Source organism: Mustela erminea, chromosome 13 (genome assembly GCF_009829155.1).
Source record: "Mustela erminea isolate mMusErm1 chromosome 13, mMusErm1.Pri, whole genome shotgun sequence".
Classification (NCBI taxonomy): domain Eukaryota; kingdom Metazoa; phylum Chordata; class Mammalia; order Carnivora; family Mustelidae; genus Mustela; species Mustela erminea.
This window is the reverse complement of record NC_045626.1, coordinates 68024582-68042424: the sequence shown is the minus strand read 5'-3', so window position 1 is coordinate 68042424 and position 17843 is coordinate 68024582. Positions and strand designations below refer to the sequence as shown.

Below are 17843 nucleotides of genomic sequence, written 5' to 3'. Positions count from 1 at the left end.
TTTTATTAGTCACCAAACATGAGGAGCAAATGTAACTCTTTGTTTTCTTTTCGTTTTCTTTAATTTTTTTATTATGTTCAGTTAACCACTGTATATTACATAATTAGTCCTTGATGCAGTGTTCAATGATTAAATATAACATGTTAGGTATATCACCTAGTACTCTGTTTTCTACATGTTTTGCTCAATCTTGAAATTCCTTTCTTTCTCCTCAATGATTATCTCCAAGGAATTTAGCTTTCCAAAAGCTTTAGAATTCTTCTAAGACTTATTTGTGACATCTGTATACTAAGGACAGTCTTAGAAAATAAAATAGAATAAATGTAAGAAGTCAGTTTAATAATATGAAGCATTTTCCTTCTGGTTCATGTGCCAGATAATCAAGCTGAAAATGAAAATATAAGCCCAGACTGTTTCCAACTAAGAGAATAAAGAGGTTATTTTACAGTGGAAAGGCAGGGGACTAGAGAATCCTCCTCCTTTCTACTACTAAATGTATTTCTTGAATGAGACATTTTGTTTCTTCTGTACATCTGTTTTTTTTAATATATTTAATTAATAGGTGGGTTTACACTCTGGAGCCTCTCTTGACTTGTAGTTATTTTATTCTATGCATGCAGGATTTCTAAAGCTCCTTTCCCCCCCATAAAAACTTGGTAGAAAGATCCTAGGTAGTTTAAGACATCCGTATGACCAAATATGTAAAGGCTAATGATAGTCTCTACACTCATTTCTCTGATTCTATCATTCTAGCCCCACCAAAATAATCTTAAGAATCAAAAATGCCAGGAGCACTGAACTTACTGAGATTCTCAAAGCCACAGATATGAAGAGGGAGAGGACAGAGAGATATATCTGTAGTCGCTTCCCACCAAACCTCTTCCTCAGATATTCTGGCATAGTCATCACCTGCAGAGACAGACATCAACAAAGATTCACCTTCAGAGCCCAGCACATTCATATTATTCAACACTTACTAAGCACTTGTATACCTGCACATGGTTACTGTGCATGGTACCTTAGGAATGCAAAGGATAGAAAAACAGTCCCTTGGGAGAACAGTGAGCCTGGAATAAACACAGACATTGAAAACTTAGGATCCAGATTGGACATTTACTAGAAATGCGACCTTTGGCAATCGACAATCTCTCTGAACCTCCATTTTTTTCATTTGTAAAGTGGGAGTTTAATATGAAAGTAGATGTATAATACCCACAACAACACCTAATGCATGGTGAATGCTCAACAAATACTTTTCATTATTTTCACTAAAATAATGTTGCTGTCTAGTAAAAACATTATTTATAAATAATGAACCACAATGAATGGTTATAATAAATTGATAATTAAACAAATTGCAAATATAAACTTGGGTATATATTTATGTGATTATCTTTTTAAAATTATTGTTATGTTCAGTTAGCCAGCATATAGTATATCATTGGTTTTTGATGTAGTGTTCAATGATTCATTAGTTGCATATAACACCCAGTGCTCATCCTTAATACACATCTATTTGATTATCTTTATTGAAAAGAAGAGATTAGGGGGTGACTGGGTGGCTCATTTGGTTAGGCGTCTGCCTTCAGACAGGGCCATGATGTCAAAGTCTTGGGACTGAGCCCCATGTACAGCTTCCTGCTCAGCAGTGAGTCTTTGCTCTCTCTCTCTGCCAAAGAGATGAATTAAAAAAAAAAAGACAATTACATTAAATCCCTACTGAGAGAAAAGTCTGAGGTTATCATTTCTGAAATATGGGATTAACTATGTGATGTGTAAGTAGTACCAGAGCAGGTTAAGCTCATGAGTTAATCTCCTTCAGTATAAAAGAATACATATTTATATAACATCAAAAGCAAAAAAGGGAACACTTGGTGGCTCAGAAACTCTGTGGAACCCCCTCAAACATGGCAAACCACATCCAAAAATACATGCATGAGTTCTGTGGCATTTGTTCTTGCACCAAGGAGAGCACACTTAAACAGAAATTGTTCAAACCTGGTACTAGAAAGGACCCAAGATGAGCAAAGAGACAATATATGGTGACCTGCAGAGGTACAAGCCAGAAGGCTTATCCACTGAGCACACTCATCTCAGGAATTATTCTAGGTTATAGCACCTCATGGTATGAGCACAAGCAGCAGAAGAATAAATGTGGGTAGTAGGATCAGAGAAGCACAGAAGTGGTTGGCAACACCGGCTCTGAAGAGGAGCTAGCATAGCTGTGGTATTTCCTACACTTAATTTTTTTTTCCCTTGGAATTCTGCTATATCTTTGATATCTAAAAATACATGTTGTCTCTATTTCTATACATTGGGAAATGTTATATTCAGTTGGAAAACTGTCTACTACTTTTGAGTATCTAAATATCCTACACTTAATTTAAAAAAGAAACTACAAATCTCAGAATGGCAAAAATTAGAGTGAAGAAAATTACCATGTGTTGGTGAGGATGTGGGGAAATGGGAACCCTCACAATAGTGATCAGCAGCCATTTCCAAGAGCAATCTGATAGAGTTTAGTGGATTTACATAAGCCCAGAGATCCTGGAACAAGGGATATTACCCAGGTTTCATGACTAAGCAGAAAGAATGAGTAATTAAATGAATACTGACAGATGTATGAGAACACTTGGAGATACTCACGTCTGCCTTAATGTATATAGGGACAAAGACCCAAGCTAGAACCAGCAACAACAGCAAAGCCTGCAAAAAAAAAAATTCAAAAAAGAGTACAAAGTTCAAGAGGCTTGGCTTGTGGGACTTATCACTTCAACAGTTCTGAGTCTGAAAATAAAATAAGTTTGCATGGATCTTGTCCCACTCAACCAATTATGAGCCCAAGACAACTGTGGATTCCTTTCCTCTGTTTTCATGATTCAGATACTACACCTTCCTGGGGTTTAAGGTGGGACAAAAGATGTTTGATATAAGGTGGACAGAAAATAAGACATCCAAAAGCGCAAGTGGACCCCTGAAAGGTCATACAATCTTTGCTAAAAGGACTAATTCTTGAATGGAAGGAATTATACAGAGTGACAAAGCAATGAGAAAACAACTTGGTGATAGACTATTCCCACTGTCCCCCAAGTCTTGCCATATATATATATATATATATATATATATATATATATATATATATATATACTCATGCTGCCCTCACAACAATCAGTGGGGCAGATATGATAAGCAGTTATTCCTGTTTAATGGAAGGGGAACCTGAGCCTCACAGAGATTAAAGAAGTCCAAGGTCACAGGCTAAAAGAGCCAGGCTCTTGGCAACCTGATAATCACACACACTGGGGCCATAGGGCATGTTGTTCACATCTCTGGAAGCTGGTTCCATCCTGGAGTTATGGCACTATCAGAACAAAACTTGGGCCATAGGGCATGTCTGGAGACTTGGTCTGGTTTGGAGGCCCCAAAACTAATAAATCAAAGCTAGAGACAAAATCTTCAACAAGGGAGAGGTACAAGAATTTTGATGACTCAAGGTCATTTTCTAAGCTCATCCATGCATGATCTATTTACATGTTCACTGTGATCTGACTTTTTTCCACATAAGCATCTCCTTCTGACTGAAATGCACACACATATATATGCAAATCAGAAAGGATACAAGAACAGAAAAAGCTCAGGCAACTCAAGAATTATTAATGCATGTGCCCAGCCAAGTGCTAGATGACAGGGTGATATGCATGACATGAGAGGAGATGGTCTCTTCCTTAAAGGATTTAGTGTCTAATTAAGGGGGCACAGCTTCTACTGGCAAGAAAGTAATAGAGCAATTAGAAACTCAATCACAAAGCCTTGAAGATTCTACTTACTATGTCTAAATCATTCATTCCTTACTCTGCTGTCACTTACTTATCTAGGTCCTACTTCATCAGTTTCTGTCCATCTATCTGGTACCAGTTCCAGGAGGCTTCTTTGATATGTGCCAAGTCTCACCAATCATCTGAGATGGTTGCCCCTCTTGTGTGAGTTCTCTCAACATTTCATGCATAATTCTCTCCTTGTACTTTCTGCACCACAGTGAGCATGCACCTGTCTGGCCCACTGGGATGTAAGTTTCCCAAAAGAAGGGACCATTGCTTTTTGTATTTTTCTATTCTCTGCATCTAATTCAGAGCTGGACACATAGGGTATTAGCTTAGGGAGGAAATTAAAAAGTGAGAGATAAAATGGTTAAGAAAGTCAAGTGAAAGTGGGGATTAAATCATATAGAAATGACATTCCTTGTGGGAATACTGCTTGAGCAAAATCTCAGAGGTGGGGAATAATGGGACCGGACTGGGTCAGGTAGGCAGAATGAGGCCACACAGGGAAGGCCTTGAGTTTCAAACAATGGGTAGGTTACAATGAAAAATAGAAATCAAATCAAAGAGAAGCTTATCCTATACGGACTCCCAGAAAAACATACCTGGACAGAGTTTGGATTTAAAGGAAAAAGCCTATGATGTCACTTACATTCCATTCAAATGCTGCAGTGGCAATTCCTGAAGTTGCCCCTGTCCCAGCCAGCCCCACAAAGTGGCCACTGCCAATGTTACTAGCGAAGAGAGAGGCCCCCATCTGGAATCCAAGAGAACAGATGAGTATGAGTTAAGAGATCCAAATCAGATTCCTTGACAATAGGCAAGTGTTGAGATGTTACCATCATGCCTCCTTAGGGCAGGAGTTCTGTGGGCTGAATCCAACCATTCACCAGTTTTTGTGGGGTTGATAAGCTAAAAATGCTTTATTTTATTTACATTTTTGAATGGTTTAAAAAAGACGAATGAAGACCCATATTTTTGAAATTATATGAAACTCAAGTTTCAATGTTCATCAATAGTTTTATGGGGACACAGCTGGGCTTGTTGGTTTTACATATTCACCCTGGCTGTTTCTGTCCTACAACAGCAGAAACAGCACTGTGTGACTGCAATGGACTGTATGGCTCAAAACTCTAAAATACTTACAGTCTGGCACTTTACAGAGAACATTACAGAGAACTTTGCAGGGGAACATTAATTTATCCACCCAGATACTCTGGGTTGAGACTGTTCTTGGACAAGAACTGCCAGACCTCCTGTTGGCCCCCTCACTCATCCTCAAGGACTACAAAGGTGGATAGGAGGAAGTTTTTCTTCATTCTCCCAGCCCTAAGGACTCTCTTCTCACCTACTTCTTCTTCCATCCCAATGTCTACTGTGTTTAAGTATCAAAGATAAAGAGAAATCTTGTGAGTAGGCAGGAGCAAGCACTAGTCTTGACAAAACAGAATTGGAATGTGGGACTGCTGCAATGCTCATTCACTCATTCCCATCTTTCCAACCCTTTGTAAAACCACATTTTCTATTCAGACGTTTGGATCCAGGGGATGGGATTGAGCTCATTGGTGGCTATGGGATTGGCTGATACTTGAATGTTTCATAAACAGTCTTAAGAAGGTAATGTCTGATTGGACACTTCAGTAACAATTCGTCTCAAGCTTGCAGTTGGTCTGCTTCAACCACTCTGGCCAAATCACTTCCCACTCTCCACTTTCATTCCTACAACTTAATCAGCGGATCCATGAAGGAAGAATGTACTGTGCACCCACTGTCTTACCCAACACTCTGCTGACTCTGTATGGATTCAGAAAAGAAGATGGACCTTCTGGTGCAATGGGACTCTTGTCAAGGAGGTCAGACATTGAAAACCCAGCAAGGAAATGATCAACTGGGCAAGAATCAAAGAGGCATCATGATTTACAACATCACAGGGAATACACAACCACTATCATAACTGCATGGATCATAAGGACTAGACAGTCAGGCCAGAATGCAGGGTAAGACATCTCAAATGAGGCAGGGCTGGAGCTGAACATTGAAGGAGGAGAGCAGAAAGGGGGATGCTCATCCAAACAAGAGGGGCAGCCCTGGTTCAGGATTGGGAACAAAGAAGGAATGTGTTGGGGATGCTAAGGAGCCAAGGCAGAAGATTCTTGATGAGGACCAGGGGAAAAATATGACACAGAGCTGAACTGAATATTCTCAAATGCCACATTACACTTGCTCTCATAATGGGTGACACACTATCATTTGGGGTCAGGAGTTTAGGAAAAGACAGCAGCAAGTAGGCAACAAATGCACATAAGAAACTCAGCATTCCCAGTGTTCTCTTTAATGACTCTAAAACATGGAAACACAGGAAATTTGTCTCTGGGAAACTCTGACCCACTCACCGGCCACCAGGCTATATCTCCACCAGCCAAGAAGAAACCTCCAACGGTGCCCCGGTTGGTCTTCAGCATTGCCTAAGCAGAAGGGAAGACATGTGAGGGCCAAACCACCACAGGATCACCCATAGTGCTACAGATGATCTGGCTAGAGTGTTCATAGTGGTCACTCTTCCAGCACTCTTGAAGAGAAACATTTTCCTAGAAACTGTGATATAGCATCAATTTTTAAATTTTTTAAACACAGTAGACAAAATCATAGTTTCATAGAAATAGAAGGATTTTAAAAAACCATCTTCCCTAACTCTGTCCCAATTGCTCTGTTTCTTTTCATTTATGAAAGCAATGAGGGGTGACACTAAAGCTGTGCTTGGATATAAATTTCAGCCTTATATTGCTAAAAATTAAGAATGAGCATAAGTTAATTAAGCACCCAACTGACTCATTTAGAAAGTGAGCAAAAGAAAAAAATAAAATAAAAGTAGTGAGATAATAAAAATAACATCTTTATTCATTATACCAGGAGTTGGAGATGCTGAACTGAGTAAATCCAAACTTCTCACTGCTGGCTTTGTTCAAATGGGTTTGGTAGGAGACTATATTAACTGAATAAACATTATTTATGTCACACAAAAGACAATGATTCTGAAGGAAGGATAATGAAATCTGACAGCTGTTAATGTTCCCTTAGCTTTATCATATTGTCGCACCACACCCCTCCCTCCCTCAGACATTTTAACCATAAGCTTGGTGCCTACCATGAATACCCCATTGGACTCCTACATACCCATAGCCCGACAGCCATCACCACCATGAAATAGATGACAATGACAGAGATGTCAGCAGCATTTTGGATACGCTCTGACATCTCAGGAGGACCCAGGGTCCCAGTCACAGTGCTGGGGCTTAATGTGCTGGCCATGACTGCAGGTGATACTTTCCCATCCCAGGGATGGCCTTTTCCTTTTATAAGCTCTGGGTTAATAATTAGCCTTGAGCAGGTGGAGCACACTATCAGAGCCAGCCCCTGGGTATTTGGACCTTTAAACATTTTCTTTGAAGCTCTGAGACCCTGGTTCTCCAGCAGTCAGTGTTGAATTAAGTGGATTGTGGGAATGAGCAGTGAAAGATAATAAACAGGATAAGAATGGCAGGTAAAGAGTGGGGGGTTCACTAAGTGGAAAGATGGGTTTTTAAGATTGACCAGGTTTTATGAAGATTAAAGAGAGATCATGGGGACAAAGAAGGAAGAAGGACAGAGTGAAGGGGCAAGAAAAGAGCCAAGAGGGACAGGGGTGAGGGTCCTTCATGGGACAGATAATATTCTTCACAGAGGAATATATCTCTTGAAGGTGAGGCTGATTGTGCATTTCATGGGTTCCAGAGTCTCATATTTCTCTGGAACAAGTAATCTAAGTGGGTTTTATATGACACATTAGGACCGTGGTAGCCAATGCAGGAAAGGGAAATTGCTCTACAAGCAGGGCTATTGTGGGACTGAACCAGAGGTTTTGACAATGAGTGAATCAACCTAAAAGCATGTAATAATGATTCTTTGATTTGTACTTCTAATGCATCCCTTTTCAAAGCTGAAAAGAAGGGCCATCTGTACCCCATTGTTCATAGCAGCAATGGCCACAGCCATCAAACTGGAAAGAACCAAGATGCCCTTCAACGGACGAGTGGATAAAGAAGATGTGGTCCATATATATTATTGAGTATTATGCCTCCATCAGAAAGGATGAATGCCCAACTTTTGTATCAACATGGACAGGACTGGAAGAGAAATAAGTCAAGCAGAGAAAGTCATTTATCATATGGTTTCACTTATTTGTGAAGCACAAGGAATAACACAGAGGACTTGGGGAGTTAGAGAGGAGAAGTGAGTTGGGGGAAATTAGAGGAAGAGATGAACCATGAGAGATTGTGGATTCTGAGAAACAAACTGAGGGTTTTGGATGGGGGGAATGTGGGAGGTTGGGTGAGCCTGGTGGTGGGTATTAGGGAGGGTACGTATTACATGGAGCACTGGGTGTGGTGCATAAACAATGAATTCTGGAACACTGGAAAGAAATTTTAAAATAATGTAAAAATTTTTTTAAAAAATTAAAAAAATTTTTTTTTAAAGCTGAAGAATACTATATCATTGCATGTGTATAATACATTTTGTTTATCTGGGGACCCAGGACCCCACCAGCTGATTAAAGTTAAAAGTAAAAAATAAGTCAAGCAGAGAGAGTCAATTATCATATGGTTTCACTTATTTGTGGAGCATAACAAATAGCATGGAGGACATGGGGACTTAGAGTGGAGAAGGGAGTTGGGGGAAATTGGAAGGGGAGGTGAACCATGAGAGACTATGGACTCTGAAAAACAATCTGAGGGTTTTGAAGGGATGGGGGGTGGGAGGTTGGGGTACCAGGTGGTGGGTATTATAGAGGGCACGGATTGCATGGAGCACGGGGTGTGGTGCAAAAATAATGAATACTGTTATGCTGGAAAAAAAAAAAAAGTAAAGCCTTAACTTTTTTCTTCCCTCCACATTTTTTGGTAAAATAATGTGATAAAGTTTATATAACATCAAATTTGCCATAGTTGGCACTTTTTAAAGTAAGCTCTACACCCAATATGGTGCTTGAATTTATGACCCCAAGATCAAGATCACATGCTTCACTGACTGAGCTACCAGGCACCCCCATTGTCATACTTTAAGTCTATAATTCAGTGGCATTAAGAATATTTTCAATATTGTGCAACTATTACCATGATCCATTTTCAGAAGTTTGTCATCATCCCTAACAGAAGTTCTCTACCTAATAAATGATAATTCTGTGTTCCTTCCTCTTCCCAGTGTTTGGTAACCTCTATTCTACTTTCTGTCCCTCTGAATTAGCCTGTTCTAGGTACCTCAAATAAGTGGAATCATATAATATTTGTCCCTATGGGTCCAATTTTTTTTCACTTAGTGTGACATTTTCGACATTCATTCATGTCGTAGCATTCATTCATTGCATTCTTTTTCAAAGTGAGTAATATTCCATTGCATGGATATATCACATTTTGTTTATCCATTTATCTGCTCATGAACCTTTGGGTTATTTGTATCTTTTAGCTTTTATGAATAACACAGCTATGAACATGGCAGACAAGTATCTCTTTGAGTGCCTGCATCTAATTTTTTGAGTACCCACCCAGAAACAGAATTGCTAGTTCTTATGATAAATTTATATTTAACATTTTAAGGAATCACCACATTGTTTTCAACAGTAACTGCATCATTTCACTTTACTACCAGCAATGCACAAGATTTCCAATTTCTCCATGTACTCACCAACATGTGTTATTTTCATTTTTTAAAAATTATAACCACACTTGTAGGTGTGAACTATCTCATTGTGATTTTGATTTGTACTTTCGTTTTTATTCTTTTTTTTCTTAGAGAGAGAGAGAAAGAGTGCATATGTAGGTAGAGGGGAGGGGCAGAGGGAGAGAGAGAATCTTAAACTAGCTCCATGTTCAGCATGGAGTCTGTAGCTGGGCTCAGTCTCACAACCCTGAGATCATGACCTGAGCAGAAATCAAGAGTTGGATTTTTAAGCAACTGAGCCACCCAGGTGCCCTTTCAGTTGATTTTCTGGGGTTTTTTCCTCCCTATTTGTTATTTTGTTTATCTCTGATCTAGTCTTTAATATTCCTTACGGTGTAAAATTTAGTTATTGGATTTGAGATTTTTTTTTTCCAGAAATCTGATTTATTTGTGAATTTGCCCAACACCATCACTCAAGCTGGATTTGACCCTACAGTTGTGTGGGGTTTTTAGGCAGACATATTAGCTTGGCTAGTAAGAACACATCTGGGGTTCAATCATAGAACAGGTAGGGGAAAACCATGAAGGAAGAAGGCCACTTCAGACAGGATCTGCTGTCAAAACCAGCCCATTCCATATGTACAGACCATGTTCCCAGTGCTTGTGTCTAAATAAATTCACATTAAAGGCAATGTGGTAAGGCTCTTTTTTACCTCAGAATGGGCTGGTCTGGAGGCTAAAGCATTGCATGCAAGGTTCTGGAGGGCTAGTGGCAGCATCCAGGACCCATCCCTTATGCAGACCTCCATTCAGAAGATAGCCAAGTGACATTTTGAAAACAAGGGTTTCATCTGGAAAGAGGGGCAAGATGGCAGAGAAGTAGGAGACCCCATTTCAAATGGTCCCCTGAAGTGAGCTAAATATCTGCAAGAACACTCTGAACACCCATGAAATCAGCCTGAGATGTAAGATTATACACTTCTGGATCTCTACAGGGCCAGATCATCTGTGAAGAGGTAAAATGGAGTGGGAATGCTTGGACTGATATTAGGGGATAAACAGAAGGGGGAGGAAGCATCAGAAGTGACTCACTGGAAAGTAGTAACCCAGTATGAAATTGCCCTGTGCTTGGTGACCAGCATTAACTTAGAGTCTGGTTAAAAGCACTCAAAAAGAGCAAAAGGTCTTAAGGGGCAACTAGTGGAATTGGGTGGTCAAACCCATGGTCTCAGGATGGTCATAGCTGGCAATCACCTATGCCTGAGAGAATCTGGCAGGGGCTCCAAAGCCCAGGCTGCAGCTTTCCCCTGCTTGCACCACTGCTTGGGCTGGGTGCACCCCCGCCTTCCCCTGAGAAAGCCTGGTGTGGGTGCCAGCCAGTGGTCTCTGAACCCACAGCTTTCTGTGACCTACACTGCTGCTGGGTCATGGACATGGACCCCAGGCAGCAGTCCCAAAAGCCACCGGGATCGGGCTCCCCCAGACCAATATTGCTTGCATTTTTAGTGGCACTGGAGTGCATAGACAAGCAGAGGCCTTGGGCGACCACTGAAGTGGTGGCTGGAAATGTGCACTCCTGTGGGAATTGCAGTGTTTAGCGGAGATTGTGGAGGGTGAGTCTGTGTGTTCTGGATCATTTGGGGGGAGCAGACTGAGGCTTCTCTCTGAGGCCAAGGACTGGATGCAGACAGCTTACTTCTTTTTTTAAAAAAATTATTTATTTTCAGCATAACAGTATTCATTATTTTTGCACCACACCCAGTGCTCCATGCAATCCGTGCCCTCTATAATACCCACTCCTGATTGTTTTTCAGTGTCCATAGTCTCTCATGGTTCACCTCCCCTTCAAATTTCCCCCAACTCCCTTCTCCTCTCTAACTCCCCATGTCCTCCATGCTATTTGTTATGCTCCACAAATAAGTGAAACCATATGATAATTGACTCTGCTTGACTTATTTCACTCAGCATAATCTCTTCCAGTCCTGTCCATGTTGCTACAAAAGTTGGGTATTTGTCCTTTCTGATGGAGGCATAATACTCCATAGTGTACATGGACCACCTCTTCCTTATCCATTTGTCCATTGAAGGGCATCTTGGTTCTTTCCACAGTTTGGTGACTGTGGCCATTGCTGCTATAAACATTGGGGTACAGATGGCCCTTCTTTTCACTACATCTGTATCTTTGGGGTAAATACCCAGTAGTGCAATGGCAGGGTCATAGGGAAGTTCTATTTTTAATTTCTTAAGGAATCTCCACACTGTTCTCCAAAGAAGCTGCACCAACTTGCATTCCCACCAACAGTGTAAGAGGGTTCCCCTTTCTCCACATCCTCTCCAACACATGTTGTTTCCTGTCTTGTTAATTTTGGCCATTCTAACTAGTGTAAGGTGGTATCTCAATGTGGTTTTAATTTGAATCTCCCTGAGGGCTAGTGATGATGAATATTTTTTCATGTGTCTGATAGCCGTTTGTATGTCTTCATTGGAGAAGTGTCTGTTCATATCTCCTGCCCATTTTTTTTTAAAGATTTTTATTTATTTATTTGACAAAGAGAGATCACGAGTAGGCAGAGAGGCAGGCAGAGAGAGAGAGAGGAGGAAGCAGGCTCCTGCTGAGCAGAGAGCCCGATGTGGGACTCGATCCCAGGACCCTGAGATCATGACCTGAGCCGAAGGCAGTGGCTTAACCCACTGAGCCACCCAGGCGCCCCTGCGTATTTCAGAGATACAACTTTTTTTTTTAAATTAGCTCTCACAATTCTTCTTTTATTTTTTTAACCTACTCGCCATTACAACTAGATATTTAATACAACATATTACATACTTACTATTTAACTTGAACTGTTTTCATACATATACCTGGGTTTCTTTTTCTTTCTTCTTTTTTAATATATAGATGTGAACGTCAAGGTAATCCTTTTCCCTATTCAATATTACCCCTATATATAAGGCAGGTTTAATTTACCTGTATCTCTAGAAAGTTGAGTCCCTTAACAAAGATAAGGTAAGTACTGAAATAACTTCCCAGGAAGTACTGAAATAAACTTCCTTACCCACATCAATGGTTTATAACCACCTTCCCCTCTTATTCTTCTGTCAGTGTTTCTGTGTATTTGTTTTTATTTTTGTACTACATAAATTTTATTCTTGGGGTTCATTTTGACTGGGTTTTTCCTTTTTTCCCCCTTATCTTTTACTTTTGTCAGTCTTTTTGTTTGTTCATTTTTGGTTTACATGCCTTATAAATCTTATTTTTGGAACTCATGATTGGCTCAATTTTTTCTTTTTCTCTTTCTTTCCTTTTTCTCTTTTTGGTGGTGACTTCTGATTGCTCTGAAACTTTCCAAGAGGCACCTTGACTGGATCGAGGTGGATATATTCAGCTATACATCCCCTCAACCAACTCTCACCAAAATGACCATGAGGAGGAACACACAACAGAGGAAAAGTTTAGAGACTGTGGCCTCTGTCACAGAACTATTGGATATGGACACAAACAATATGTCGGAAAAGGAATTCAGAGTAAAAAATGTCCAGACAATGTCTAGGTGGGAGAAGACCAACATAGAATCTCTATGGGCAAAAGTGAAAGTGGATCTGGCAGAAGTAAAAAATGTTATTAATGGGATCCAATCTAATCTAAATACTCTAACAGTTAGGGTAACCAAGGCAGAAGATCGGATTATTGATCTAGAAGACAAACTGATAGAAAAGCAGGACCAGGAGGAGGTCTGGAACAAACAACTTAGAAGCCATGAAAACAGAATTAGGGAAATAAATGACACCATGAAAATTTCCAATGTCAGAATTTTTGGGATCTCTGGGGTGGTGGAGAAAGAGAGAAGACTAGAAGATATACTGGATGAAAATACTGGATGAAATTTTCCATAATCTGGAAATCTGAACACAGCCCCCTCCCCGCAAGATCAATGAGTCTAGAAAGACATCCAGACACTTGTGAAATTCATGAATTATAATGTCAGACAAGAGGTCCTAAGGGTAGCTAGGGGTAAAAGATTCCTTATGTACAGAGGAAGGACCATCAGAATAATGTCAGACCTGTCCACAGAAACCTAGCAAGCCAGAAAGGGCTGGCAAGACATAATCAGGGCACTGAATTAGAGGAACATGCAGGCAAGAATACTTTAACCAGAAAGGACGACATTCAAAATTGATGGAGAGATAAAGAGTTTCCATAACTGGCAAGGTCTTAAAAATTATGTGACCACCAAGCTGGTGCTACAAGAAATACTAAGCGGGATGGTGGGGGGGGGAGTTTCTATAAAAGAAGAAAGAACCCAAGAGTGACATAGAACAGAAAGTTAGAGACAGTGTAGAGAAACAAGGACTTCACAGGCAACATAATGTCAATAAAAACTTATCTTTCAATATTCACTCTCAATGTGAATGGCCTAAATGCTCCCATAAAAAGGCACAGGGTTTCAGACTGGATAAAATGACAGGACCCATTCATATGCTGTCTACAAGAGACACATTTTGAGCCTAAAGATACAACCAGACTGAAAGTGCAGGGATGGAAAACCATCTTTCATACAAATGGACCTCAAAAGAAAGCTGGGGTAGGGATTCTCATATCAGATAATTTAGATTTTAAGCTAAAGACTGTGGACAGAAAACAGAAGGACACTACATCATCCTTAAGGGTCTATCCACCAAGAAGATCTCTAACAATTGTAAATATTTATGCCCCCAATATGGGAGCAGCCAACTACATAAGCCAACTGTTAAACAAAATAAAGAGTCATACTGATATGAATACATTAATTGTAGGGAATCTGGAAACACCATTCTCAGCAATAGACTGATCATCTAAGCAGAAAATCAACAAGGAAACAAGAACTTTGAATGACACATTGGACCAGTTGACCTCATAGATACATACAAAACATTTCACCCTAGAACAACAGAATACTTACTCTTCTCGAGGGCACATGGAAGTGCTCCAGAATAGATCACATACTGGGTCACAAGTCGGGGCTCAACTGATACCAGAAGACTGAGATTATTCTATGCATATTCTCAGACCACAGTGCTTTAAAACTGGAACTCAACCACAAGAAAAAGGTTGGAAGGAATTCAAACACTTGGAAGTTAAAGACCAACCTGCTCAAGAATGTTTGGATCACATTTACCTTAAAGATACAGGTAACAAACATAGTGATCCAAGGGGCACATGCACCTGAATGTTTATAGCAGCAATGTCCACAATAGCCAAACTATGGAAAGAATCAGATGTCCATCAACAGACGAATGGATAAAGCAGATGTGAGATATATATATATATTATGCAGCCATCAAAAGAAATGAAATCTTGCCATTTGCAATGACGTGGATGGAACTAGAGGTTATTATACTTAGCAAAATAAATCAATCAGAGAAAGACAACTATCATATGATCTCCCTGATATAAGGAAGTGGAGATGCAATGTGGGGGGTTTGGGAGGTAGGAAAAGAATAAATGAAACAAGATGGGATCAGGAGGGAGACAAACCATAAGTGACTTTTAATCTCACAAAACAAACTGAGGGTTGCTGGGGGGAGGGGGTTTAGGAGAGGGTGGTAGAATTATGGACTTTGGGGAAGGTATGTGCTATGGTGAGTGCTGTGAAGTGTGTAAACCTGGCGATTCACAGACCTGTACCCCTGGGGATAAAAATACATTATATGTTTATAAAAAATTAAAAAAAAGAATGTTTGGATTAACCAGGAAATGAAAGAAGAGCTTAAACTGGTCATGGAAACCAATGAGAATGAAGATACATCAGTCTAAAACCTATGGGAAAAGACAAAGGCTGTCCTAAGGGGGAAATACAAGACCATCCAAGCCTCACTAAAAAAATTGAATAACCCCAAATACACTCTGCACCTTAAGGAACTGGAAAATCAACAATGAATTAAGGCAACCCCATGCACAAGAAGGGAAGTAATCAAGATTAGAGCAGAGATCAATGAGAAAGAAACTAGAGATACAGTAGAACACATCAATGAAACTAGAAGCTGGTTTTTTGAAAGAATCAGTAAGATCAATAAACCATTGACCAAACTAATCCAAAAGAAAAGAGAGAGGATCCAAATTAATAAAATTATGAAGGAAAGGAAAAGTGAATTGGGGGAAATTGGAAGGGGTGATGAAGCATGAGAGACTGTGGACTCTGAGAAACAAACTGGAGTTTTGGAAGAGAGTGGATGGGGAGATGGGTGAGACTGGTGGAGGAAAAGAGTGTGGAGAGTCCTCCAAAAATTAAGGAGTGCATGTATTGCATGGAGCACTGAATGTGGTACATAAACAATGAATCTTAGAACACTGAAAAAATAAAATTAAATTAAAAAGACAAAATAAAAAAATAATTAAGATCTACTCTCTTAGCAAGTTTAAAGTATATTATTCAGTTTTATTAACTATGGTCACCGTGATGTAATGTTGGACCCCAGAATTTATTCATACTACAGAACTGAAACTTCATTAGTTCTGGCCATCATTTCCCATTTCCCTCCCCAACCCCAAGCCTCCTTGCTTCTAAGATTGATTTTTTTTAGATTCCACGTGTGAGATCATGCAATATTTATCTTTTTGTGAACGGCCTATTTATCTTTCTGTGTTTGGCTTATTTCACTTAGCAGAACATCCTTTTGATTCATCCATGTTATCTCAAATGGCAGAATTTTCTTCTTTTTTAATTCTGAATAATACTCCAGTGTGCATATGTGTGAGCATGAACCACATTTTCTTTATCCATTCATAGCTAAAGATTGGACACTTAGACTCTTCTTATATTCTGGCTGTGTGAATAATGCTCTATGAATATGAGATTGCAGATAACTCCTTTTAAAAAAGATTTTATTTATTTGTCAGGGAGAGAAAGATTTGCTTAATTTTAGTCCTTCCCAAACCTTTCCCATATGAGTCATGATTTTCCACCCTCAGCACAACTGACATTTTGGGCTGGATAAATTTTTGTCATGGGGGGGATGCCCTGTGCATTTAAAGATGTTAACAGCATTCCTGGCTACCACCCCCCAGATGCCTTTAGCAACCTAATCCCTCTAACCCCAAGCACGACAACTCAAAATGTCTCCAGTCATTGTCAAAAGTCCCCTGGGAGACAAAAATTATCCCCAGTTTAGAAACATTGACACAATCACCCAAACCCACCACCTTAGTTAACTTCAAACTTTTTTTTTTTTTTTTTAAACTTCAAACTTTTTAACTTCTTTTCTCACCTGCTAGATCCACATGCTCACCACCTGGATAGATTTTACTCTTATTTTTAAAAAATTAACATATAATGTATATTTGCCCTAGGGGTACAGGTCTGTGAATTGTCAGGCTTACACACTTCACACACTCACCATAGCACATACCCTCTCCAATGTCCATAACCCAACCACTCTCTCCATACAAGATTTTACTCTTAATCACATTTCAAGCTCATTCCTTCTTGATTTCTATGCCAGGCACACTATCTTATAGCCATGCTCTCTTTTTGCTGGGTTTCTCTAGTTTAAGTTATATTTTCTAATGTTTCAAATATGGAAACTTGAGAATGTCACTTTCAATGTCTTTCAAGTAAATGAAGCTCTAAGTCCCAAGGATGGCATATAAAGCACTTTTCTGCTGCCCCTTACCCCCATCACAAGTCTCTCTTGTTCCTTTTTCTACTTAGCCTTTCCCCAACTCACCATCTTCTCCTGTTGCAAGCACAGAAGACTCTTGCTAACTTCTGGATGTCCCTGATCTGGAATGCTGCAAAGGTTTTGTGCTTTCTATTTCTATTTTTTACAATGTCCTTTCTGCTATCCCTTTAGAACTATAACAAGTTCTACCTCCTCTGAAAGGCCCAAATATAGAGAGTCATATGGTAAGGAGCTGTGTTGTCCTAACATTAAGCCCTATGGTAATACTTGGCACATTGGAGTCATGTAAAAAAAAAATGTGCATTGCAGTCTCTAGTAACCCAGTTAAAACAAGGAAAGTCCCAGAACTATCAGGTCCTCGAGAAGATTTGACTTGAACTACCAGAAGGTCTTGTGGGACTAATCATGAATAGTTTGCTCTTAGCTGCTCCCAGCTGAATGAACCCCAAGTCTGAGGGTGAGACTGCTTACTATTGATGACTTCATAGCTGTGTTCCTCTGAGGAAGGATGTCAATGGAGTCTTAGGTGATAATCTATGAATTACTGAGTAGAAACCTGAATATTTCCAGCAGAAGCCTGGTAGTCATAATAAGTTTTCCCTAAGCCTTTGGTTCTAAAATAAGCAGCTTGGTTCTGTGATAAAGAATTCTATTTCTTTTGACCCCCAAATATGT

The 17843-nt window shown here is 39.7% G+C and overlaps 1 protein-coding gene across 1 annotated transcript in view; it reads right to left on the bottom strand.

Moving 5' to 3' along the window:
• Window positions 1-7127, bottom strand: part of LOC116572281 (solute carrier family 5 member 4-like) — a 57266-nt gene extending 50139 nt beyond the window's left edge. Inside the window, 5 exon segments of the mRNA XM_032311155.1 lie at window positions 805-909; window positions 2647-2706; window positions 4471-4575; window positions 6212-6283; window positions 6993-7127. Coding sequence (XP_032167046.1) covers window positions 805-909; window positions 2647-2706; window positions 4471-4575; window positions 6212-6283; window positions 6993-7127 — 477 coding nt within the window.
• Window positions 7128-17843: the final 10716 nt, after the last annotated feature.